Source organism: Oncorhynchus keta, chromosome 35, assembly GCF_023373465.1.
Source record: "Oncorhynchus keta strain PuntledgeMale-10-30-2019 chromosome 35, Oket_V2, whole genome shotgun sequence".
NCBI classification, from domain to species: Eukaryota; Metazoa; Chordata; class Actinopteri; order Salmoniformes; family Salmonidae; genus Oncorhynchus; species Oncorhynchus keta.
The window spans coordinates 15901115-15925802 of NC_068455.1; the positions used below are offsets into that span (position 1 = coordinate 15901115).

A 24688-nucleotide genomic window follows, 5' to 3' on the forward strand; every position below is an offset into this window, starting at 1 on the left:
AAGCATGTTTAACATGCCAGTGGTGTAGACACGGTGCTCCATGCCTGCATGTGTGCTTGCTGCGAGTCTGCGTCTGCTACAATGACCAACAGTGTGGTTGCGACCGACTGCTGCGCGCATCGAAACAACTGTGCAGTTGCTAACCAATGACAATCGGAGGAAATATTTCGGAGTATAGATTCCCAAGCAGCCGTATTTATACACAACCTACACATCATCATCAAACCCTTTTGCAATGCCTGTCAGAACGCTTGGTTGTCCGTGAGCGAGAAGATGCGTTGGTATTCAAAGCCGTATACCTGTAGGACAAGTCATGGACTGAACGGGCTTTTGGACTCACTTGTGGAATTTTATGCTTGCCCGTGGCACGATGCCTTATCTGACTAAACCGCTGTTTTTACTCTTCTGTTTGGTCGTTACTGGGGAATGCCGTAGGCTTGGACACCGAGTACGGAGATGGACGGAAACCGTGGAGACGGCAAAGCATGGACCAGAGACCACAAAGCATGGCCCGTAAGTGGTACCCGAATATTGATCACCCAGGTGTGAGTTTTTGGTGCGCAATGGTTCAAGATCTGTTCCATGCCTGTCTGTCAACATGGTTCATTGCTATGATGTGTCTGGTCATCTGAGGGGTACACAATATTCTTCTTCATCAGAGGTTGAATTTCACAAAACTTGATATCACTCTTTCTTGATGCAGTAGATTGGAACATCATGATAAACGCTGATGATGATGAAGTAGAAAAATAAGATGTTGATGATCATTGCGACGAAGATGATGATTATAAACATAGTGATTGTGATGATCCACGCAGACAATCAAAATGCAGTGTTAATATAGCCTAATCATTCATTGTGCACTGCAGACAGAATTGGACATGGAAAAAATATTCAATAACTACAGTCATTATAAGGGATATATGAGAAAGATCTCTATCTGGTAGCAATTGAGCCTGAGGATGAGGTTAAAGAGTGACAGAAAGCAGTACAAATGCATCATGACCCAGACAGAAGGTGGTCGTTTCAAGTTTTACACTAGACAGCCAGGGTAGAACCTAACTTGTTGTTCCTACTCATCAATGACAGGTTAGCAGCTGGCTGCCAGTGCCTCCAGTACGATCAAAGCACGACCACGTCCCTCAGGCACGTTTTGTCTATCTGTCAAAGATGGGAGCGGGCTGCAGATAACATGTTACTGCTATCATCAGGGCCAGCTCCAGGCATAAAGGACATAAGCACTGGGAAGCTTGATAAGCTAGCTCACATTGCTAATGAAACGTTAGTTAGCTTGCTTAACATTGACATATGGTCAAACTAACTACATTCTCCATATTGACAAGTTCTAATTGTCTAAAAATGATTTGTAATCATCTTTTGGTTGAAAAGGTGAAAGGTCGGTAGTTAAACATCACAACTTAGCTACTCCAGGAACATCATTTTCTCGGAGTTTCCCATTTGGAGGGTCGTTCAAGTGCAATTTCCCACTGGGAACTATGAGCTTCCAATACCACATGAAATCAGTAATGGCCAAACGTGTAGAATAGCAGGACATTTGCTTTCAAATTCATTTGAAAAACTGAAATAAATTATCTCCACCCCAAAATGAGTTCCATGAAATATGTCATAAAATTGCCACATTTTCTCTCCACCACATGGAAAAATGTGTAGAATTGAAAAGCAACATTTCCCATTCAGCTTTGATTGTGCTTGATATTTACATTTTTTATTTAACCTTTATTTACGCAGTTCTATTGTAGTTCTATTGTTCCCATAGAGGCCAAGGTCTCTTTGGCAAGGGAGCCCTTTACAAGAATAGGCACATTTGTAACCAGTGCATTTAATGGAGTCAAAGGCTTCCCAAATAGCACCATATTCCCTATATAGTGCACTACTTTTGTGCACGACCAGAGCATTATGCTCATAAGTAGTACACTAGGGAAAAGGGTCCCATTTAGGACACAGACATTCAGATTCCTAATGGCTTTCGCAATAACGCTCATTTAGAATGTCCTTTGTGTAAATCATTCCACCAGTTATCAACTCATCATTCATTAATATGGTGTTGTCTTGTTTTGTCATCTCCCAGTTCCTTGACAAAGAAACCTCCAGATGTGACCAAGAATCGCAAGCTGAAGACAGAGCAGCTTCTGAAAGTAGATGATCATGATTTCACCATGAGGCCGGCATTTGGAGGTAGGGATCACTTACACGCGCACGCACACGCATACACACACACTGGCCGAAGAGACCAGATACGCTCTTATTGGAGGGTTTTGGGGGACCCCATTTGTATGTAAGATGTCATGTAAAACACAGCATGCAGGAACTGCTGAATGTGAAATGGTGATGCCACGTATGCCATTTCCATGGTGTTAGTTCACTTCACTTAGTTACTGATTTCAATGGTTTAGCTGTTAGTTCATTCAGATTACTGTCCAGCATGACAGGTGAATTACACACCTTCAGTAAAGGGAGAGAATGTACTCAATTCCTATCCTCCAATTACATAAAATAAAACTTTATTCATACAGCACATTTCAGACATGGAATGCAACAAAATTATCTTTGCAGGGGAAAAAAAGAGAAAAAAAGAAGAAATATTTACCACAAAACAAACATAAGAGGATAAAAAACTAAAGAATAACAATAACAACTGAACGATTAAAAAGCACACTAAGGCAAAGCTAAAATGGTGTTTCAAGATTTAAAAAAAACAATGATCCACCGTTTTGCCCCGCTCAGGATCTCTTGGAAGGCTACTCCAGAGGCTGGGGGTATAGTAACTAAAGGCTGCCTCTCCATGCCTCTTGGTCTGAGGCTTTGGGAGAGTTAAAAGGCCAGTGCCAGAGGACCTGATGGACCTACTGGGTACATAACTTAAAAGCATGTCTGACATGTATTGGGGTGCACAATCGTGGGTTGATTTAAAAACTAGATTGGTTAAATATATCCTAAACCAATTTAGAACTCTACCGGAGAGTACAACCCACCTCTCCAGTCTGTCAAGAAGGACATCATGGTCAACAGTGTCGAATGCATCACCTTAAATCCAAGAGTACAAGGACAGAGAAATGTTTGGCATCTGTGTTTGTCTTGCTTGACTGACACCCAGCCTATTGTTGGTTATTTATCTCTGAAATATGGTGCAAACTCATCACATTTAGATGTGGAGGAAAGTTCACATAGGTTTGTGGGGTTAGGATTTATCAGGCCATCAATGGTCAAGAAGACAATTGTCAAATTATTCAGATTATTAGTGATCAAGTTAGAAAAATGAGCCCGTCTGGTATTTCTAATCGCCTTGTATATAGTTTTATTTTAATTTTTACATTTTATTTCACCTTTATTTAACCAGGTAGGCTAGTTGAGAACAAGTTCTCATTTGCAACTGCGACCTGGACAAGATAAAGCATAGCAGTGTGAACAGACAACACAGAGTTACACATGGAGTAAACAATTAACAAGTCAATAACACAGTAGAAAAAAAGCGAGTCTATATACATTGTGTGCAAAAGGCATGAGGAGGTAGGCGAATAATTACAATTTTGCAGATTAACACTGGAGTGATAAATGATCAGATGGTCATGTACAGGTAGAGATATTGGTGTGCAAAAGAGCAGAAAAGTAAATAATTAAAAACAGTATGAGGATGAGGTAGGTAAAATTGGGTGGGCTATTTACCGATAGACTATGTACAGCTGCAGCGATCGGTTAGCTGCTCAGATAGCAGATGTTTGAAATTGGTGAGGGAGATAAAAGTCTCCAACTTCAGCGATTTTTGCAATTCGTTCCAGTCACAGGCAGCAGAGAACTGGAACGAAAGGCGGCCAAATGAGGTGTTGACTTTAGGGATGATCAGTGAGATACACCTGCTGGAGCGCGTGCTACGGGTGGGTGTTGCCATCGTGACAAGTGAACTGAGATAAGGCGGAGCTTTACCTAGCATGGACTTGTAGATGACCTGGAGCCAGTGGGTCTGGCGACGAATATGTAGCGAGGGCCAGCCGACTAGAGCATACAGGTCACAGTGGTGGGTGGTATAAGGTGCTTTAGTAACAAAACGCATGGCACTGTGATAAACTCCATCCAGTTTGCTGAGTAGAGTGTTGGAAGCAATTTTGTAGATGACATCGCCGAAGTCGAGGATCAGTAGGATAGTCAGTTTTACTAGGGTAAGTTTGGCGGCGTGAGTGAAGGAGGCTTTGTTGCGGAATAGAAAGCCGACTCTAGATTTGATTTTCGATTGGAGATGTTTGATATGAGTCTGGAAGGAGAGGTTACAGTCTAGCCAGACACCTCGGTACTTGTAGATGTCCACATATTCTAGGTCGGAACCATCCAGGTCGGTGATGCTAGTCGGGCATGCGGGTGCAGGCAGCGAACGGTTGAAAAGCATGCATTTGGTTTTACTAGGGTTTAAGAGCAGTTGGATGCCACGGAAGGAGTGTTGTATGGCATTGAAGCTCGTTTGGAGGTTAGATAGCACAGTGTCCAAGGACGGGCCGGAAGTATACAGAAGTCGGTATATAGTATAAAGTCGGTATATAGTTGAAGTCGGAAGTTTACATACACCTTAGCCAAGTACATTTAAACTCAGTTTTTCACAATTCCTGACATTTAATCCTAGTAAAAATTCCCTGTCTTAGGTCAGTTAGAATCACCACTTTATTTTAAGAATGTGAAATGTCAGAATAATAGTAGAGAGAATGATTTATTTCAGCTTTTATTTCTTTCATCACATTCCCAGTGGGTCAGAAGTTTACATACACTCAATTAGTATTTGGTAGCATTGCCATTAAATTGATTAACTTGGGTCAAACATTTCGGGTAGCCTTCCAGAAGCTTCCCACAATAAGTTGGGTGAATTTTGGTCCATTCGTCCTGACAGAGCTGGTGTAACTGAGTCAGGTTTGTAGGCCTCCTTGCTCGCACACACTTTTTCAGTTCTGCCCACAAATTTTCTATAGGATTGAGGTCAGGCCTTTATGATGGCCACTCCAATACCTTGACTTTGTTATCCTTAAGCCATTTTTCCACAACTTTGGAAGTATGCTTGGGGTAATTGTCCATTTGGAAGACCCATTTGTGACCAAGCTTAAACTTCCTGACTGAGATGTTGCTTCAATATATCCACGTAATTTCCCTTCTCATGAAGCCATCTATTTTGTGAACATGATGCTGCCACCCCTATGCTTCACGGTTGGGATGGTGTTTTTAAGCTTGCAAGCCTCCCCCTTTTGCCTCCAAACATAACAATGGTCATTCTGGCTAAACAGTTCTATTTTTGTCTCATCAGACCAGAGGACATTTCTCCCAAAAAGTATGATCTTTGTCTCCATGTGCAGTTGCAAACCATTGTCTGGCTTTTTAATGGCAGTTTTGGAGCTGTGGCTTCTTCCTTGCTGAGCATCCTTTCAGGTTATGTCGATATAGGACTTGTTTTACTGTGGATATAGATACTTTTGTACTTGTTTCCTCCAGCATCTTCACAAGGTCCATTGCTGTTGTTGATTTGCACTTTTCACACCAAAGTACGTTAATCTCTAGGAGACAGAACGCGTCTCCTTCCTGAGCGGTATGACGGCTGCGTAGTCCCATGGTGTTTATACTTGCGTACTATTGTTTGTACAGATGAACGTGGTACCTTCAGGCATTTGGAAACGCCCAAGTATGAACCAGACTTGTGGAGGTCTACAATTTTTTTCTGAGGTCTTGGCTGATTTATTTTGTTTTTCCCATGATGTCAAGCAAAGAGGCACTGAGCTTGAAGGTAGGCCTTGAAATACATCCACAGGTACACCTCCAATTGACTCAAATGATGTCAATTAGCCTATCAGAAGCTTCTAAAGTCATGACATAATTAAGCTGTTTAAAAGCACAGTCAACTTATTGTATGTAAACTTCTGACCCACTGGAATTGTGATACAGTGAATTATAAGTGAAATAATCTGTCTGTCAACAATTGTTGGAAAAATTACTTGTGTCATGCACACAGTAGATGTCCTAACCGAATTGCCAAAACTATAGTTTGTTAACAAGAAATTTGTGGAGTGTTGAAAAACAAGTTTTATTGACTCCAACTGTGTATTTAGTGTATTTAAACTTCCGACTTCAACTGTATATGCCAAGTTACTGACTCAGAATATCCTAATGGACCTGCAACTTCTCCTGCTTGTTAGAAAAGCAAAGCACAAAGTTAGGTCCTTACTGTCTGGAACCTATAAATACTTTGCCATAAATATAATTATACAGTAGTTGCGTAATCAATTAGATTTGCTGTCTTGGACCTGAGTTTTAAGCATAGATTTAGAGTAAGTAGAGCGGACATTCCCATTCAAGTCAATGATGCCATAACGGGTGCACTGATTCTATCCTATTCTACTCTATTTTAATTCTATGGTTTTAAGCCTCTTTTTCGGTTACCTCCGAATAATTACATTTCTGACATCCAGCTACCCCACTCTAAAGCATCTGAAAAGGAATTTTTCAAGCTGTCTACTAAGTTGGCACATACTGTAAACTTTAGCTTGTTATAGCCTACAAACTTGACTCCTCGTGTTCCTTGTGCAGTAGCGTGTTGAGAACAGTTCATGAGATGCTTCATGGATTTCCTGCTCAAACTGTAAGTGAATTTAGAGAGTATTTCTTAGTGCTTTGAGTCTTTGAAATCTAAGCAGTAGACTTGTATTATTGGATGTGTTCAGATGAGACTGTTGCTCAGGGCTAGTCTTTGTGTTGAAGCACATAAAAGTTTGCTTCGTTCGTCGCAGCCGAGAAATCTACCACCCCAAACTTTAGGATTGTTTTCTTTGTGACAAAGACAGCTTTTTTAACGATGTTTGGAGATGCTGCATTTGAAAACGAGAGAAAAGAGAGGACAGAAAGAAAGAGCATGCGCAAGTCTTCTTTTCTTTTGATGTTATCTTCTCAACTTGTTTCTTGTTTGGAGCCGATCTGATGAAAGTTTCTGTTTTGGGGGTGTAGAGGGGCTTGTCTCCTCTCCTCGACTGTGACAGGGATCATTACTGCAGGGGAACGAATGTGTGGCACATCGACCAGCAGGGGGTCACACACACACACACACACACACACACACACACACACACACACACACACACACACACACACACACACACACACACACACACACACACACACACACACACACACACACACACACACACACACACACACACACACACACACACACATACACGAGAATACATGGAAACTCACCCAGGCTCAAACAGTAACAGTATCCTCCTCTCCTCTCCTCTCCTCTCCTCTCCTCTCCTCTCCTCTCCTCTCCTCTCCTCTCCTCTCCTCTCCTCTCCTCTCCTCTCCTCTCCTCTCATCTCCTCTCATCTCCTCTCCTCTCCTCTCCTTGAAGAGAAACATGCCGGTGGAGTTACACAGGACTAGTACAGAGGATCTAGTGGTTTGTAACTTTCTGCATGCAAATGACCCAGTAAAGGAGATTTTCCCTGTACATGCTTGGCTTATTTTAGCCCCTCTCCTTGCATTTTAAAAGTCTGTGGGAAGTTTAAGGCTAATGTGTGCATGTCTTGGGACCCATACAGTTATTAGGCTTACATTATGAAACTGTTGCCCTCCTACCCTTAGACTGTATAGTCATATAGTTTGACATTTCAGGTGTTTCATCCGACAAAAGTGAAAGGTCTAATATAGTGCATTGGTAGGATGGATTCATTGCTATTAATCCTGGGTAAAATAGTGCATTAATGCATTAATCTTGCTTATCCATGAAAAGGGGAGTAGTCTGGTATCATGTGATGCATGGAGATGTAGAGAGAGAGAGAGAGACAGAGAGAGAGAGCACTGTGCACCATTCACATGATAATGGGTACTGGATGTTAAGTGAAGCCACAGTATGCATGCTTTTCAGAAATGTGCTGGTTTAGTGGAATTAAGGATTTATCTCAGTTAACAAGGTCAACAGTGAGGTTCACTCTACTTTTTAACCACCACAATAAATCACACAGTGGAGAGGAGAGGAGATGAGAGGAGAGGAAGGGAGAGAAGAGAAGAGGAAGGGAGATGAAGGGAGAGAAGAGAAGAGGAAGGGAGATGAGAGGAGAGGAAGGAAGATGAGAGGAGAGGAGAGAAAGAGAAGAGGAAGGGGAGAGAGAAGAGAAGAGAAGAGAGAGGAGAAGAGGAGAGGAGAGGAGAGGAGAGGAGAGGAGAGGGAGAGGAGAGGAGAGGAGAGGAGAGGAGATGAAGGGAGTGGAGAGGAAGGGAAAGGAAAAGAGAGAGAGTGAAGAGGAGAGGAAGGGAGAGGAGAGGAAGGAGATGAGAGGAGAGGAGAGGAAGAGATAGATGAGGAGAGGAAGGGAGATGAGAGGAGAGGAAGGAGATGAGAGGAGAGGAGAGGAAGAGAGAGATGAGGAGAGGAAGGGAGATGAGAGGAGAGGAGAAGAAGGAGATGAGAGGAGAGGAGAGGAAGAGAGAGATGAGGAGAGGAAGGGAGTGGAGAGGAAGGGAGAGGAGAGAAGAGCAGAGGCCAACACATTGTAAACACTTTTGCCACTGTGTACACAGAGACATTACTTCTCTATGGCTGGAATATGGCTATGCTCTGCTGTGACATTCATGAATCTGCCAACTCAGAAGTGTCATGAACAGCAGTGGTCGCTAACATAATCCTGAACCACCCAAGTGGCGTGCTCTCCCGTGTATGTGTGTACTGTTTTATGTGTGTGTGTATTTGTATTTTTGTGTCCGTCCGTCCGTCTGTTTGTCTGTGTGTTAGAGGTCGACCGGCATGGCCGATTAATTAGGGACGATTTCAAGTTTTCATAACAATCGGTAATCAGTATTTTAGACGCCGATTACATTGCATTCCACGAGGAAAATGTGTGGCAGGCTGACCACCTGTTACGCGAGTGCAGCAAGGAGCCAAGGAAAGTTGCTAACTAGCATTAAACTTATCTTATAAAAAACAATCAATATTATTATAATTAGAATTAATAATTACATTATAATTAAGTCTATGATTTTATATTTGATAGAGCAGTCTGACTGAGCGGTGTTAGGCAGCAGCAGGCTCGTAAACATTCATTCAAACGTCACTGTGTTTGCCAGCAGCTCTTAGCAATGTTTGAGTCACAGCGCTGTTTATGACTTCAACTCCTGAGATTCCTAAGACAACAACATATCATGGCAGCAACACATGATGGTAGCGACACAACATGACAATAACATGGTAGCAACACAACATGGCAGCAGCACAATATGGTAGCAGTACAAAACATGGTGCAAACATTGTTGGGCACAGACAACAGCACAAAGGGTAAGAAGTTAGAGACAACAATACATCACGCAAAGCAGCCACAACTGTCAGTAAGAGTGTCCATGATTGAGTCTTTGAAGGAAGAAATTGAGAAAGAACTGTCCAGTAAAATAGCTCTGCAGTGGCTGCTATAGCCTTAAGGTGTTCGCATGCTTCCCAGCTGAAATAGTTCAGAAGAGTTTGTGATTATGATTACATTTTGTGACATTTTTGTTCATTTTATACTTCGATAAGTTTTTTTTTGGGGGGGGGGGGGCTGTTCGGGCACACACATTTTTTTCTCAAGGCAAGCCAAAGTCAGTAGCTGAAGTCTGTAGCCGAAGTCTACGCCTCTTCATCGGTGATTGGTCAACAGTAGGGATTCTTTAAAATAGTCTTGGTTGTCATTCAACGAAAGATTACTTGTTTTCAGTATTTCATTGAGAAATACTGCACCAAACATTATTGTTATTATTAGTATTTATTTTTTATTAACCCATCCACCACCTGCTAAACCTCTTAGTTAGATAATATAATAATAATATAATAATAATAATAGATGTCAAATTGAGCGACTAAGATCTCCTTGAGTTATTTTAGATTCATTCAGACTATTCTGTCTATGGTGTCTCAAGATGGACAAACTGTACAACTGCCGCTTTTTTCGAATTCTTCAAGCAAATGTCTTTTAAGGAAGTATGCGAGCACCAGCCGAAGTGAAGCATGCTGACGCCTTAGCCTCGCATACCCATAGCATCTAGATTGGTATTGCCCGCTGTAGCTAGCTGCTAGCCTTAGTTTAGATTAGCCTAGCCTAGCCGGAAACATGGCTGGATTAGGGGCAGAAGGAAAAATGTGCAGTTTATCATCCCATTCTACACATTTTGTTATGAGGCTAAGATAACATTTTGCAGATTCAAAGCTAATTTCCTGCAATTCTGCACATTTTGCCATGTCTAGAATTGAGACTTACAGATGGCCCTCACCCCAAAAAATTATATATATATATATATTTAGGTCGGAGCCCCGGGGCACATGCACTTCGTGCCCATTCGTAAATCCAGCTCTTGCCGGAAATGCTAACGATCATGACCAGATTAAGATGGCAGGGGTTTCTCCTGCTGACTGCGTGGATTAGCACATGATGCACCAGGGACTTCTGCCGACAGCTGTTTACCATCCATAACTCTCTTTCCCAACAAACAGACGAAATGGGCTGCAAGCCGAGCTCAGTTTAAAGGACACAGTTAAAAGTACTGAGTAGTACTGAGATTTACAGTACAGACAGTAATGAGAAGTACTAAGATTTACAGTACGGACAGTACTGAGTTGTACTAAGACATACAGTACAGACAGTAATGAGTATAAGTATTACTGTAACATACATAACCCTAGTGGTGACATCGTCCTACTGAACAACATTGTTGGGGTGATAAATATATTTAAATTGAGACTTTTTCTGAATTCCAAATGGCATCTTATTTTCTACATAGTGCACTGCTTAGGAATAGAGTATCGTATGTGATGTAGCCTCAAGACATTACCAGTTTGCAAATGTTTTCTTTTTTTCAAGTGAGACCCCATGTCTGTATGCCTATTTCACCCAAACTTTGTTCCACAAAGCACTAAAAGATGGCAACATGAGGTCCTTGGACAGAAGTGCATGGGGTTTGCATCAGTGCATTTTTTATTTAGTCACTCCAGGAGGTCTTTTTACCCTCAGTTGATGTCCTTTAAAGACATTTTATGTGCAATATGCTGCCACGTTTCTGATGTGGAGTTGGAGTGTCAATATTATGAGTTTTTCATTAATTCATCGGCCTACTATTAAATCATTCATATCATCCTTTAATGCAAATTGACTCCAGACAACTTCTGTCTGTACACAATGTAGAGCCCTGGTGTAAACAGTGTAATACTCCTGATAAGAGTGTCTAGACTGCTGCACTATTACAGTCGCCACTTAGTTCAATGAGTTGAGATGTCACCAACACAGTAAATGTTTTTAACTTTCACTACCAAAGGAGTGCTTTTGCTATTTCAACTAAGGCTCCATACATACTTAAAGGGGAATGGTAACACTCTCCCTAAAATTACCCCTTTTTGCAATTATTATTTATAGTAAAATAATGCATAAAGATGAATCAAATAAATACATTTGACTATAGAGTTTTATTATAATGTAACTCTAAACAACAATGAAATGGAGTGTTCAAATCCTTTTGAACTTTTGACATTTTGAAATCCCACACATCCCAGTCAAGTCATGGTATCGATATTAGCATTATTTTTTACATACTGTAACTCTAAATCAACATGTTTGTTTTGAAATAGATATTCAATGTACCAGCCATCACCATGCTGTTAATGTATTTATCTCAAGTTGTAAAAAGAGAACATTGTATTGATGACAACTATGCAGAAACAGTCAGAAACTATTGATCTCCTGGGTCTCTTTTAGTCCAAATGTCAGAACTGGGACAAATTTAGGGCAAATCGAACCAAGGTCAGAGTGAAAGGATGCAGATTGGCTAACTGTGTGTGTGTGTGTGTGTGTGTGTGTGTGTGTGTGTGTGTGTGTGTGTGTGTGTGTGTGTGTGTGTGTGTGTGTGTGTGTGTGTGTGTGTGTTGTGTGTGTGTGTGTGTGTGTGTGTGTGTGTGTGTGTGTGTGTGTGTGTGTGTGTGTGTGTGTGTGTGTGTGTGTGTGTGTGTGTGTGTGTGTGTGTGTGTGTGTGTGTGTGTGTGTGGGGGGGGGGGATTATCTGATATCCATAAGCCTGATATACACACATGCACACACACACTGAGTTAAAAACCATAGGGAAATGAAAAGGTTTGCCCAGTGGGGAGTGGGGGGGTTTATTCCAACATTGTACCAGCATGTTTTACCCAACACAGTCATATGAATGTGTGTCTAACCCGATCACAGATTCCCCAGGAGAGATATGTACATACATTGTACCAGCATGGTTTACCCAACACAGAGTCATATGAATGTGGGTCTAACCCGATCACAGATTCCCCAGGAGAGATATGTACATACATTGTACCAGCATGGTTTACCCAACACAGAGTCATATGAATGTGTGTCTAACCCGATCACAGATTCCCCAGGAGAGATATGTACATACATTGTACCAGCATGGTTTACCCAACACAGAGTCATATGAATGTGTGTCTAACTCGACCACAGATTCCCCAGGAGAGATATGTACATACATTGTACCATCATGGTTTATCCAACACAGAGTCATATGAATGTGGGTCTAACCCGATCACAGATTCCCCAGGAGAGATATGTACATACATTGTACCAGCATGGTTTACCCAACACAGAGTCATATGAAAGTGGGTCTAACCCGATCACAGATTCCCCAGGAGAGATATGTACATACATGTAAACAAATAACCAACAGGTTGTAGGATGTGTTGCTGCGTAATATACAGTACTATCTATGGCAGAGTGAAACAACCATGCAACTCCAGTTCTAGATCTTTCCTCTGGCTATAGTTATGTGTCCACATGATGTTAATAGATGTCATTTAGAGTGAGGATGTAGCACTTAGGTTAGTTACAGTATTGTCTGTGCTAGTTATCCCAATTAACGAAAGCCTTTATTTCACCCAGTGATGCAAACACAAATAGGAAGTTGCATCATGTACATCATATCACATGTAGTGGCAAAGCTGGTTTGTTCTATAATTGCTTCCACAGACAAGCTAATAACCATGCATCTTATTAGGGGAAAGAGAGGCACTTCTCCTTAATTCCCAAATGGCACCCTATTCCCTAAATAGTACACTACTTTTGACCAGAGTCCTATGAGCCCTGGTCAAAAGTAGTGCACTATAAAGGGAATAGGGTGCCATTTGGGATGGTCTTTCTCAGCCCATATACTCTGATAGATGAAGAAGACGGATTCAGAAGCAAAACACTTGGAATACGTTCCTCATTAAGAACTTGGAATACGTTCCTCATTAAGTGATTTTGAACCACATAAAATCTAAAAGCAGCTGGCAGGCAAATCCACATTTACAACCTCTTCTCGAAATGTCAGCTATAATTTGTATTTTCTGTAATGATGTCTTCGCTGCAGTGAATCTGTCTCCATACATCAGTAGATGCTATTCTATCCAGATAATATTTAGGGCTTGTACCCCTCTGCCTCTCACAGACAGTGTATGTTTAGATCCCAAATGTCAACCTATTCCAATGGCTGTGGTCAAAACACTATAAAGGGAATATGGTGCTATTTCAGATGCAGACAGTGATAATTCCTTTATCATTTTAGTAATCCCAAAGTGTCATAAAGACCCCTCCTCTGCTGCTGTCTCAATGGCTTTGGAAGGCACTGACTCTAATCTGGCATTTATCGTCTCCTCTAATCTCATCAGATTACAGACTGTATTGATACATAAAGTGTATGACATAGAGGTATGCAGGACAGTATTTGCTGCTGCGTGACAGTATGTGTTATACATACTGCACCAGACTGGCAATGTGAAGTGGTCTGATTAATATTATACTCATTTTCAGGAGGTCGTAGGTTGTCTGAAACGTACCGTGTTGCATCGGGTCAGAGAAGTGAGTCCAGATGTCATTCACTGTGTGCTGTAACCTATGTTCTTCATCCTGGGCTCGTATTTCTAAAGCTTCTCAGAGTAGGAGTGCTGATCTAGGATTAGCACCCCCCAGTCCATTCATTTTTTAAAATATATATGTATAAAAAACAAAACTGATCCTAGATCACCACTCCTACTCTGAGACGCTTGTGCCGAGTTTCCATCTGAGATTTTACCCCATTGTTCTACCCAAAAGGCTCAGACTTTTCTGCTTCCATCTATGCGGGCCAGCACCCCATGTCTCACTGGGCCACGGCTCCAACGGACCTGCTCTGATTTAGAGCCACTGATACTTTTCAGATTGTATTTACATAACAATGGCTAACTGTGAACTTGAACCCTTACTTACAAAGCATTCTGCTTGCCACAAGTCTTTAGTGTCACACTCCTGATAGAAACACCATAATACTAGAGCTCACATTATCATTCAACACTGGCGACAAGCTGGTGTGGGGTAAGTCTTAGGTGGAAGTGCAACATTGATGAATATTGAATATGGCCCTGTGGGTCTCGTATGGTCCTCCTTTGAATTACACAGATTTAAAATGTACTTACTGGTGGCCCCTGTGGGCGTAACAGGGATACTGCAAGTCCAGTTATTACATGGAAAGGCAGAGAAGACAGAGGCTTTTCCAGAACTTGGCCTAGTTTTTGTTGTCAGAGTGCAGTTGCGTAATGTGGGCTTGATTCTTTGCTCCTCTGCCCCCGAACTGCTGAATTGGTTCTAAACCCTATCGTTTCCGCTCCCTTTAAGTCTACAGTACTTGACTTGAGTCAGGTTTTGACGAGTGAGTCATTGCCGAGCAACAATTTCGCTGTAAAGTTCAAAGCTGAATCATTGACTTATTTGCCTGTAAGGAAATACGGTACAGAAGCTGTAACTAGGTGTCGCAGTCTATGAGGCACCTGATACTTTAAATACGGTACAGAAGCTGTAACTAGGTGTCGCAGTCTATGAGCCACCTGATACTTTAAATACGGTACAGAAGCTGTAACTAGGTGTCGCAGTCTATGAGCCACCTGATACTTTAAATACGGTACAGAAGCTGTAACTAGGTGTCGCAGTCTATGAGCCACCTGATACTTTAAATACGGTACAGAAGCTGTAACTAGGTGTCGCAGTCTATGAGCCACCTGATACTTTAAATACGGTACAGAAGCTGTAACTAGGTGTCGCAGTCTATGAGCCACCTGATACTTTAAATACGGTACAGAAGCTGTAACTAGGTGTCACAGTCTATGAGCCACCTGATACTTTAAATACGGTACAGAAGCTGTAACTAGGTGTCACCGTCTATGAGCCACCTGATACTGGCATACTTTAGTTTGTTTAAAGCAAAATGAACACAGACGCTACCTCACTCCAAAACCAAGGTGCATGAATTGAGGAGCTAACTGAAGAGAAGAGGAAATATAGCAACTTGGAGAACAATGGAAGTGGATCAAAATGCTTGTTCATTGTTAAAACCAACACTTTTTGTCCCATAGTCTTCATACGTGTTTCTGTATGTTGTATATTAATATGCTGTAGTTTGTTCAAATCATTTTTTCTCTGGTTTCTTTCTTTTTGTTTCCCAGGCCCTGCTATCCCAGTCGGGGTGGACGTACAGGTGGAGAGCCTGGATAGCATCTCAGAAGTAGACATGGTAGGTTGAAGCTACCCAATTTCAGCTTCAACTCCGCATTGTGGAAATTATGTGAGAGTAAAATCACCACATCATTAACATTTAAGTCATTATTTCCTGTATCCAAATTGACACGGTTTGTTTGAGTCTTTTTGTGCTAGCTAAATCCCTTGAGATCTAACAGACTGTAACATATTGATAGTCGTTATTGACCATGCAGATGGGCATCATAATGATGGGTACTCCCAACTGTTGCTATTATTATATAATGAGAGTGGGCTGAAAGAGGGGGTGAGAGGAAGAGGAGTAGGAGGGGTAGTAGGAGGGGGTGGTTGTGTGGAGGAAGAGGTGTAAGTGGAGGAGGAGAAGGCGTAATGGGTGGAGGAGTAAGAGGAGGCAGAGGAGGAGGAGGCGTAAGTGGAGTGGGAGGGGTAGTAGGAGTGGGTAGAGGTGGGGAGGAGGAGGCAGAGGAGGAGGCGTAAGTGGAGGAGAAGGAGGAGGAGGCGTAGTAGGAGGGGGTGGAGGAGTGGAGGAGGGGACCAGAGGAGGAGGCGTAAGTGGAGGAGAAGACGTAAGGGGAGGGGGAGTAGGAGGAAGGGTAGGAGGAGGCGTAAGTGGAGGAGGAGGAGATGGGGTAGTAGGAGGGGAGGAGGAGGAGGCGTAAGTGGAGGAGGAGGAGGCATAAGGGGAGGAGGAGGAGGAAGAGGCAGAGGAGGAGGAGGCATAAGTGGAGGAGGAGGAGGAGGAGAAGGAGGAGGTTTCAGTTTCTTTGTAGTAGAGCTCAACCCCAGAGGTGTGAGAGGTTGCAGAGAAATCAAAGACACTGATCTGAACTTATCTGCTCTGTCCGTTGACTTTCAGCCTACACTTAATTTCAGCCCCAACAGGATTTGAACCCAAAGTTCTGTAAGCTCTGACAGCTGGGTTTAAGACTTGCATTTATATAATATAGTACTTTTTGCAAAGTCATAGCTTTATTTTCTGGGTATAATTCACTCATTGGATAACTCAACCCCAAATGTCCTCAGCAGCATAGTTACTATGCTTGAGTATGATGATTCACTGGACATAGTTACTATCCTAGAGTATGATGATTCACTGGACATAGTTACTATCCTAGAGTATGATGATTCACTGTACATACTTACTATCCGAGATTATGATGATTCACTGAGTGTAGTTACTATCCTAGAGTATGATGATTCACTGTACATATTTACTATCCTAGAGTATGATGATTCACTGGACATAGTTACTATCCTAGAGTATGATGATTCACTGTACATACTTACTATCCGAGATTATGATGATTCACTGAGTGTAGTTACTATCCTAGAGTATGATGATTCACTGTACATATTTACTATCCTAGAGTATGATGATTCACTGAGTGTAGTTACTCTCCTAGAGTATGATGATTCACTGTACATAGTTACTATCCTAGAGTATGATGATTCACTGGACATAGTTACTATCCTAGAGTATGATGATTCACTGTACATAGTTACTATCCGAGATTATGATGATTCACTGAGTGTAGTTACTATCCTAGAGTATGATGATTCACTGTACATATTTACTATCCTAGAGTATGATGATTCACTGAGTGTAGTTACTCTCCTAGAGTATGATGATTCACTGTACATAGTTACTATCCTAGAGTATGATGATTCACTGGGCATAGTTACTATCCTAGAGTATGATGATTCACTGGGCATAGTTACTATCCTAGAGTATGATGATTCACTGGGTGTAGTTACTATCCTAGAGTATGATGATTCACTGAGTGTAGTTACTATCCTAGAGTATGATGATTTCACTGGACATAGTTACTATCCTAGAGTATGATGATTCACTGTACATAGTTACTATCCTAGAGTATGATGATTCACTGGGCATAGTTACTATCCTAGAGTATGATGATTCACTGGGTATAGTTACTGTCCTGTTTCCATTTTCCGGTCATCCACTTGTTAGTTAGACATTAAACCCTTCCCTTCCTCTCCTCTCCTCCAATAGGACTTCACCATGACCCTGTACCTGAGACACTATTGGAAGGACGAGCGTCTGTCCTTCACCAGCTCCACCAATAAGAGCATGACATTTGACGGGCGTCTGGTCAAGAAGATCTGGGTGCCCGATGTGTTCTTCGTCCACTCCAAGAGATCCTTCATCCATGACACCACCACAGTCAACATCATGCTCAGGGTCTTTCCCGATGGACACGTTCTGTACAGCCTGAGGTGGAGCGGGGGTGCTTTGGGGACTAGGGTTGCAAAATTCCAGTCACTTTTCCAAAATTCCCTTGTTTTCAAGAAATCCTGGTTGGAAGATTCCCCGAATCAGAGGTAGCAGGAAATCCAGAATCCTCCAACCAGGATGTCTGGAAAATTTAGGCATTTTTGCAACCTTACTGGGGACATTGTGCAGGTCATTCTTTGTCATGCAGGGTTGGGATCCATTCAGATTTCAATTAACTTTCTAAATTGACTGGTGCTCTAGTGCTGGGCTGAAACAAAAACCTACACACGCTGCTCCAAAGTGATTGACTGCTCATATTGTCAATACTTGGAATGATGTACTTAGCTGTTGACTTAAGAATTTTAAATGTATTCAGTTTGGAATATTAATAGTATCCTAACTTTTTATACTAAACATAACATGCTTCTGTGCAGGATGTAGGTATGTTGACGCCTAGACAAGAAGATACATTTGCATTTTGCTCCTGTTGTTAGTTAAAATTAGAAATGTGCTTCTGGCTGGTGATGTTTTTTTATTACATTTTTTTATCTGTTTTTGAAAACTAGGCCAAAATGTGAAGGTACTAAGTTGTTGTTTCATGCCACATAGTTTGGTATTTTATGCTGCTCAAAGTCTTTCACCAGACAATATATGCACAAATGGTGTTTTAATGGCTTGAGAACATGCTCATTGTTATTCATGACAGTGGCCTTGTTTGTTCACATCGTCTACTACATACAGTTATAGTCAGTGTTGGAAGTTTTGAATTGGTGTGTGTGGAACAGTAAGGACAACTTAATGGACCAAATGTATTTGGTGTTGTGAACATGTGATTCAGTGTAGCGAGACCGCACTCCAAAAAAAGACATTTTCCAAGTTCTTTGATGCTATTTATTTATTTCAGAAGGCAAAAAGAACCTATAATATCTACAAGAACGTAATGTTATGTGTTGTAAAGGCTCGTGGAGGAATCGTAAAGTTGTCGATGTCACATCATGGATCTGTGTTGTCCTTACTGTACAGGGTGACAGTGACAGCAGCCTGTAACATGGACTTCAGCCGTTTCCCTTTGGACACCCAGTCCTGCTCCCTGGAGCTAGAGAGCTGTGAGTAGGCTCACTTTCAGAGTTTCACTGAGAATCTTCATTGACCTTTAGAAAATATGTCAGGGCATACTATTTAGTATTTTTTTGTCTACAGTATACACAAACAGAACAGTATTATTGAGAATATCTAAATGTTTTTAAGCTTTGAATAATTAGATGAGTAGACAGGCAAAGAGTACAGACCCACAGATGTCAATTTCATTGATTCAACCAGTGGGGGATGTCAAAAAGACAGGGATTGAACTCAGGACCATTGGTTTATACAGTACATGTGCGTTTCCTGCTGGGGTTGTTACCACTGGCCCACACAGGTACCACTTTTATCTCTAACGTTGGTTGTGCCCCCCAGATGCTTATACAGATGAGGACCTGATGCTGTACTGGAAGAGTGGGGATGAGTCCTTGAGTACGGATGACCGTATCTCCTTGTCTCAGTTCCTCATCCAGAAGTTCCACACCACATCTCGGCTGGCCTTCTACAGCAGTACTGGTAATAATCACCATAGCCATGTGAGAATCACACATTCCCAGAAAAAAATCTGGTAACTTTGCAAAAATTCTCTGGTTTTCCAGAAATCCTTGGTTGGAATAAGCAGAAAACCTGGAATCCTTCAACCAAAATTTCTGAAAAACCTGGGAATTTTTTGAAAGTTACCAGCATTTTTCAACCCTACCAGTGATATTATTATTGATCCATACCTACACATTGTGTTCCTCCTCATGTACAGGCTGGTACAACCGTCTGTACATCAACTTCACCCTGCGGAGACACATCTTCTTCTTCCTGCTTCAGACCTACTTCCCGGCTACCCTCATGGTTATGCTGTCTTGGGTATCCTTCTGGATCGACCGCAGGGCCGTCCCAGCTCGTGTCTCCCTGGGTAAGATGCTAGCGCTACTATGGAAGATCAATATTCAGAAGTGGTACAGTTAATGCTGTTTCTAGTGCTGCTTTATCCCCTCATTGCCAGATGTCAGGCTTTCTGTCGTTTTTCAGTTATTACAGTGTATTTCAGAGGTTGGAACAATAAAGCCATCTCTGTCAGACCTTTTTAAAGTGCTGGCGGATGATGAAAGTAAACATATTTAAAGATAGTTTGATTCTCCGACAGGGTCTGACTGTCTTCTTGGAAAAGAATACAGAAGAGAGCAGTCTTGAACTCTTGTTATTTCCTTCTCCTGTTCCCTGCAGGTATCACTACAGTGCTCACCATGTCCACCATCATCACTGGAGTCAACGCCTCTATGCCCAGAGTATCCTACATCAAAGCAGTGGACATCTACCTGTGGGTCAGCTTCGTGTTTGTCTTCCTGTCTGTCCTGGAGTACGCTGCTGTCAACTACCTGTCCACTGCACAGGACCGCAGGGAACGCAAGATGAGAGACGAGATGAGGGAAAGGGCCAGGTCACAGGTAATATAATGCTACCACAGTACTGTGTGTCTAAAACCTTTTTCCAAGACAAAATCGCAATATCTCTTGAGAATACAGTTTGCTCTTCATTTCATGCAGTTTGGTTGGATTAACAGACACTTCTGATGCGTTATACTTCCTTGTCTCTTCTATGGCCAAATCTAACGTATGCCAACACATTCATTTTTGGTCAAATCTCTCATTGACATGAATTCAAAAGTTCAAATTACAGGCTTGCATCTCAAGTTAGTTTAGTTCCATTTTCCCTGGCACAACCTCTGTCGTTCTCACCTTCTCTCCTGACCTGCAGTCGCTACCCTGCACCTGTGGCATGTCCCAGACCAGGACCATGCTATTAGACGGGACCTACAGCGAGGCGGACACTAACAGCCTGGCCGGCTACACCTCAGGAACTATGGGGCCCGAGGAGGACATGGATATGCCCCGCGACATGATGACTGAGAAGCAGCCTCCTGGAGAACACACAGTGGTCCACCTGTCTGCTAGCAGCGAGTCAACGACAACCAAGAAGAAAGGCATCAGGGCCCTCAATATTATCCAGAATACACACACCATCGATAAGTACTCCAGGATGTTATTCCCTGGCTCCTATATCCTATTCAACATAATCTACTGGTGTTCATACTGTTTAGGAGCGTAGGGTCTACTGTATAGGAGCGTAGGATCTACTGTTTAGGAGCGTAGGATCTACTGTTTAGGAGCGTAGGGTCTAATGTTTAGGAGCGTAGGATCTACTGTTTAGGAGTGTAGGATCTACTGTTTAGGAGCGTAGGATCTACTGTTTAGGAGCGTAGGATCTACTGTTTAGGAGTGTAGGGTCTAATGTTTAGGAGCGTAGGATCTACTGTTTAGGAGTGTAGGATCTACTGTTTAGGAGCGTAGGATCTACTGTTTAGGAGCGTAGGATCTACTGTTTAGGAGCGTAGGGTCTAATGTTTAGGAGCGTAGGGTCTAATGTTTAGGAGCGTAGGATCTACTGTTTAGGAGCGTAGGATCTACTGTTTAGGAGCGTAGGATCTACTGTTTAGGAGCGTAGGGTCTACTGTTTAGGAGCGTAGGATCTACTGTTTAGGAGCGTAGGATCTACTGTTTAGGAGCGTAGGATCTACTGTTTAGGAGCGTAGGGTCTAATGTTTAGGAGCGTAGGGTCTAATGTTTAGGAGCGTAGGATCTACTGTTTAGGAGCGTAGGGTCTACTGTATAGGAGCGTAGGATCTACTGTTTAGGAGCGTAGGGTCTACTGTTTAGGAGCATAAGATCTACTGTTTAGGAGCATAGGGTCTACTGTATAGGAGGAGCGTAGGGTCTAATGTTTAGGAGCGTAGGGTCTAATGTTTAGGAGCGTAGGGTCTACTGTTTAGGAGCGTAGGGTCTAATGTTTAGGAGCGTAGGGTCTACTGTATAGGAGCGTAGGATCTACTGTTTAGGAGCATAAGATCTACTGTTTAGGAGCATAGGGTCTACTGTTTAGGAGCGTAGGGTCTACTGTTTAGGAGCGTAGGATCTACTGTTTAGGAGCGTAGGGTCTAATGTTTAGGAGCGTAGGGTCTACTGTTTAGGAGCATAAGATCTACTGTTTAGGAGCATAGGGTCTACTGTTTAGGAGCGTAGGGTCTACTGTTTAGGAGCGTAGGATCTACTGTTTAGGAGCGTAGGATCTAATGTTTAGGAGCGTAGGGTCTACTGTTTAGGAGCGTAGGATCTACTGTTTAGGAGCATAAGATCTACTGTTTAGGAGCGTAGGATCTACTGTTTAGGAGCATAGGATCTACTGTTTAGGAGCGTAGGGTCTAATGTTTAGGAGCGTAGGGTCTACTGTATAGGAGCGTAGGATCTACTGTTTAGGAGCGTAGGATCTACTGTTTAGGAGCATAGGATCTACTGTTTAGGAGCGTAGGGTCTAATGTTTAGGAGCGTAGGGTCTACTGTATAGGAGCGTAGGATCTACTGTTTAGGAGCGTAGGATCTACTGTTTAGGAGCGTAGGGTCTACTGTTTAGGAGCGTAGGATCTACTGTTTAGGAGCATAAGATCTACTGTTTAGGAGCGTAGGATCTACTGTTTAGGAGCATAGGATCTACTGTTTAGGAGCGTAGGATCTACTGTTTAGGAGCGTAGGGTCTACTCTATAGGAGCGTAGGGTCTACTGTTTAGGAGCGTAGGATCTACTGTTTAGGAGTGTAGGATCTACTGTTTAGGAGCGTAGGGTCTAATGTTTAGGAGCGTAGGGTCTACTCTATAGGAGCGTAGGATCTACTGTTTAGGAGCGTAGGATCTACTGTTTAGGAGCGTAGGGTCTAATGTTTAGGAGCGTAGGGTCTACTGTTTAGGAGCGTAGGGTCTAATGTTTAGGAGCGTAGGATCTACTGTTTAGGAGCATAGGATCTACTGTATAGGAGCGTAGGATCTACTGTTTAGGAGCATAGGATCTACTGTTTAGGAGCGTAGGATCTACTGTTTAGGAGCGTAGGATCTACTGTTTAGGAGCGTAGGGTCTAATGTTTAGGCGCAGTATTGGCCCTGGTCAATTGTAGTGCACTATCTAGGAAATAGGGTGCCATTTGGGATGCATACTATGTTCATCAAATGAATGTGTTTAACACACTCATCAAGGACAAGAGAGGCTGCAGTTGGTGTTTACGTGGACATTTGGTACTAATGGCTAATATTTAGGATATGGACTTTTGACTGTGGCACTGGCCTATATGAGACTGATCTATACTGAAAAAATATATAAATGAAACATGCAACAATTTCAATAATTTTACTGAGTTACAGAAATCAACCAATTGAAATTAATTTCTTATATCCTAATCTATGGATTTCACATGACTGGGCAGGGGCACAGCCATGGGTGGGCCTGGGAGGGCATAGGCACACCCCCTGGGGAGCCAGGCCCAGCCAATCAGAAGGAGTTTTTCTCCACAAAAGGGCTTTATTTCAGATAGAAATATTCCTCAGTCCCATCAGCTGCCTGGGTGGCTGGTCTCAGATGAAGAAGTTGGATGTGGAGGTCTTGGGCTGGCGTGGTTACACGTGGTCTGCGTTTGTGAGGCCAGTTGGACGTACTGCCAAATTCTCTAAAACGATGGTGGAGGCGGCTTATGGTAGAGAAATGAACATTAATTTCTCTGGCAACAGCTCTGGACATTCTTGCAGTCAGCATGACAATTGAACGGTCCCTCAAAACTTGAGACATCTGTGGTATTGTGTTGTGTGACACAACTTCACATTTTAGAGTGGCCTTTTATTGTCCCCAGCACAAGGTGCACCTATGTAAGTGTCATGCTGTTTAATCAACTTCTTGTTTTGCCTGTCAGGTGGATGAATTATCTTGGCAAAGGATAAATGCTCACAAACAGGGATGATATTTGTGCATATGGAATATTTCTGGGATATTTTATTTCAGCTCATGAAACATGGGACCAACACTTTACATGTTGCATTTATATTTTTGTTCAGTGTATATGGGTCTGTGCTTACTATGTATATTAAGGTAAGTGTGACTCACGAAGGATGAAAGAGGTGGCGAGCATCTGAGAGACAGAGACTGAGTTCTATGTGGATATTTGGCACAGATGACGAGAGAGAGAGAGAGAGAGATGTTCTTCATCATCCCACTCTAGCTTTTGTGAATTCCTCTTAATGTATTCCACAGCGTGATTGATTGCTCTGCAAGTACGTATCAGAGGTTGTTTAAAAATGATTTTGTCCACAGAAGTCTTTTGTACAAATGTACAGTATGTCTACAATGTTGTTGACTTTGCATTCAGGTCTATTTGACCAAGTACCAGTTCAGCCTGGTGGTGGAGTATAATAGTTGTGTGTCAAATGTAGTGAACGGCAGTAAATAGAGAACATGATGCCATTAGGGACACACACGATGACTGTACAGTAAATTGCTCTGGATTAGAGCGTCTGCAACATACAGTACCAGTCAAAAGTTTGGACACACCTACTCATTCAAGGGTTTTTCTTTATGTTTACTATTTTCTATGTTGTAGAAAAATAGTGAAGACATCAAAACTATGAAATAACACATATGGAATCATGTAGTAATCAAAAAAGTGTTAAACACATCAAAATATATTTCAGATTTTAGACTCTTCAAAGTAGCCACCCTTTGCCTTGATGACAGCTTAGCATTGTCTCAACCAGCTTCATGAGGTAGTCACCTGGAATGCTTTTCCAACAGACTTGAAGGAGTTCTCACATACTGTATGCTGAGCACTTGTTGGCTGCCTTCACTCGGCGGTCCAACTCATCCCAAACCATCTCAATTGGGTTAAGGTCGGGTGATTGTGGAGGCCAAGTCATCTGATGCAGCATTACATCACTCTCCTTCTTGGTCAAATAGCCCTTACTATC

General features: G+C 42.3%; 1 protein-coding gene across 1 annotated transcript; it reads left to right on the top strand.

Moving 5' to 3' along the window:
* Window positions 1-24414, top strand: LOC118376933 (gamma-aminobutyric acid receptor subunit rho-2-like). Its single transcript, XM_035763743.2, has 9 exons — window positions 1-513; window positions 2090-2196; window positions 15494-15561; window positions 17560-17783; window positions 18805-18887; window positions 19237-19377; window positions 19616-19768; window positions 20080-20300; window positions 20611-24414. Exons 1-9 carry the CDS (start codon window positions 353-355, stop codon window positions 20959-20961), a joined length of 1509 nt encoding a protein of 502 aa, XP_035619636.1. The 5' UTR covers window positions 1-352; the 3' UTR covers window positions 20962-24414.
* The last annotated feature ends 274 nt before the right edge of the window (window positions 24415-24688 follow it).